This window comes from Geospiza fortis, unplaced genomic scaffold (assembly GCF_000277835.1).
Source record: "Geospiza fortis unplaced genomic scaffold, GeoFor_1.0 scaffold527, whole genome shotgun sequence".
In the NCBI taxonomy this organism is placed as follows: domain Eukaryota; kingdom Metazoa; phylum Chordata; class Aves; order Passeriformes; family Thraupidae; genus Geospiza; species Geospiza fortis.
Window position 1 is genome coordinate 8,766 of NW_005054757.1, and position 1,110 is coordinate 9,875.

General features: G+C 53.5%; 1 protein-coding gene across 1 annotated transcript in view; it reads right to left on the bottom strand.

The window, feature by feature from the left end:
- The window catches only part of SYVN1 (synoviolin 1), a gene marked incomplete at its 3' end in the record, with an annotated part of 7,290 nt that extends 6,593 nt beyond the window's left edge, over positions 1-697 (bottom strand). Inside the window, exons 1-2 of the mRNA XM_005431080.3 lie at positions 536-697; positions 215-307 (exon numbers count right to left, since the gene is read on the bottom strand). Of these exons, the coding sequence (XP_005431137.2) occupies positions 215-307; positions 536-667 (225 nt within the window). The remainder of the gene's footprint in view (positions 1-214; positions 308-535) is intronic.
- Positions 698-1,110: the final 413 nt, after the last annotated feature.

Here is a 1,110-nt window from a genome sequence, read left to right on the forward strand (position 1 = left end):
CCACAAGGGCATTCCAGTGATCAAAAACCCCCCCCAAAATCAGCCCCAAGGAATTTCTGGGATCAAAAACTCCCCCCTAAATCAGCCCCAAGGAATTTCTGGGATCAAAAACTCCCCCCTAAATCAGCCCCAAGGAATTTCTGGGATCAAAAACTCCCCCCTAAATCAGCCCCACAGAGTTTTTGGAGTCCCAAGCTTCCCCCAGAGCTCTCACCTCCATCTCGGCCGCGCGCAGCTGCCCGAAGAAAACCTTGCCCATGAACTTGCCCAGCAGGAAGACCAGCACGAAGGCCTGGATGTACAACACCTGCAGGGCCAGCAGAGCCCAAAATGCATTTTGGGGACAGCCTGGGGGGGCTTTGGTACCCCAAACCCACCCTGGGGGGGATGGATGGGCTGGAACCACCCCCGCTCCTGTCCCAGGGGGTTTGGGGAGCTCCTCAGCGCCCCCGAAAGCAGAAGTGAGGCAGGGTGGGCAGGCTGTCAGTTAATGAGGGGTTAATTAGGGGCGGTTAATAAAGAACGAAGCACTCACGGCCATGCTGGGGCTGGATTTGGTGAGGTAAACCACGGTGGGGTAGAACTGGTGCTTCAGGTAATAGGCGTGGGCAACCACGGCCGTGGTGAGCGCCAGGCTGCCGGCCATGACCAGGGCTGTGCACAGCATGGCCTCGGCCTGGAAACCCCAAAAACCAGAGATTTAACCCCAGAAATAATCCACATTTAACCCCAAAATCAGCCATCAGGCTCCTGCCATGACCAGGGCTGTGCACAGCATGGCCTCGGCCTGGAAACCCCAAAAACCAGAGATTTAACCCCAGAAATAATCCACATTTAACCTCCAAAATAATCCACATTTAACCTCCAAAATAATCCACATTTAACCCCAGAAATAATCCACATTTAACCCCAAAATCAGCCATCAGGCTCCTGCCATGACCAGGGCTGTGCACAGCATGGCCTCGGCCTGGAAACCCCAACAAAACCAAAATAATCCATATTTAACATCAAAACAATCCACAATTCACCCCAAAAAATAACCCCAAAATCAGCCATGAGGCTCCCGCCATGACCAGCGCCTGGAACAGCCAAAAATGGGGTTGAACCTCC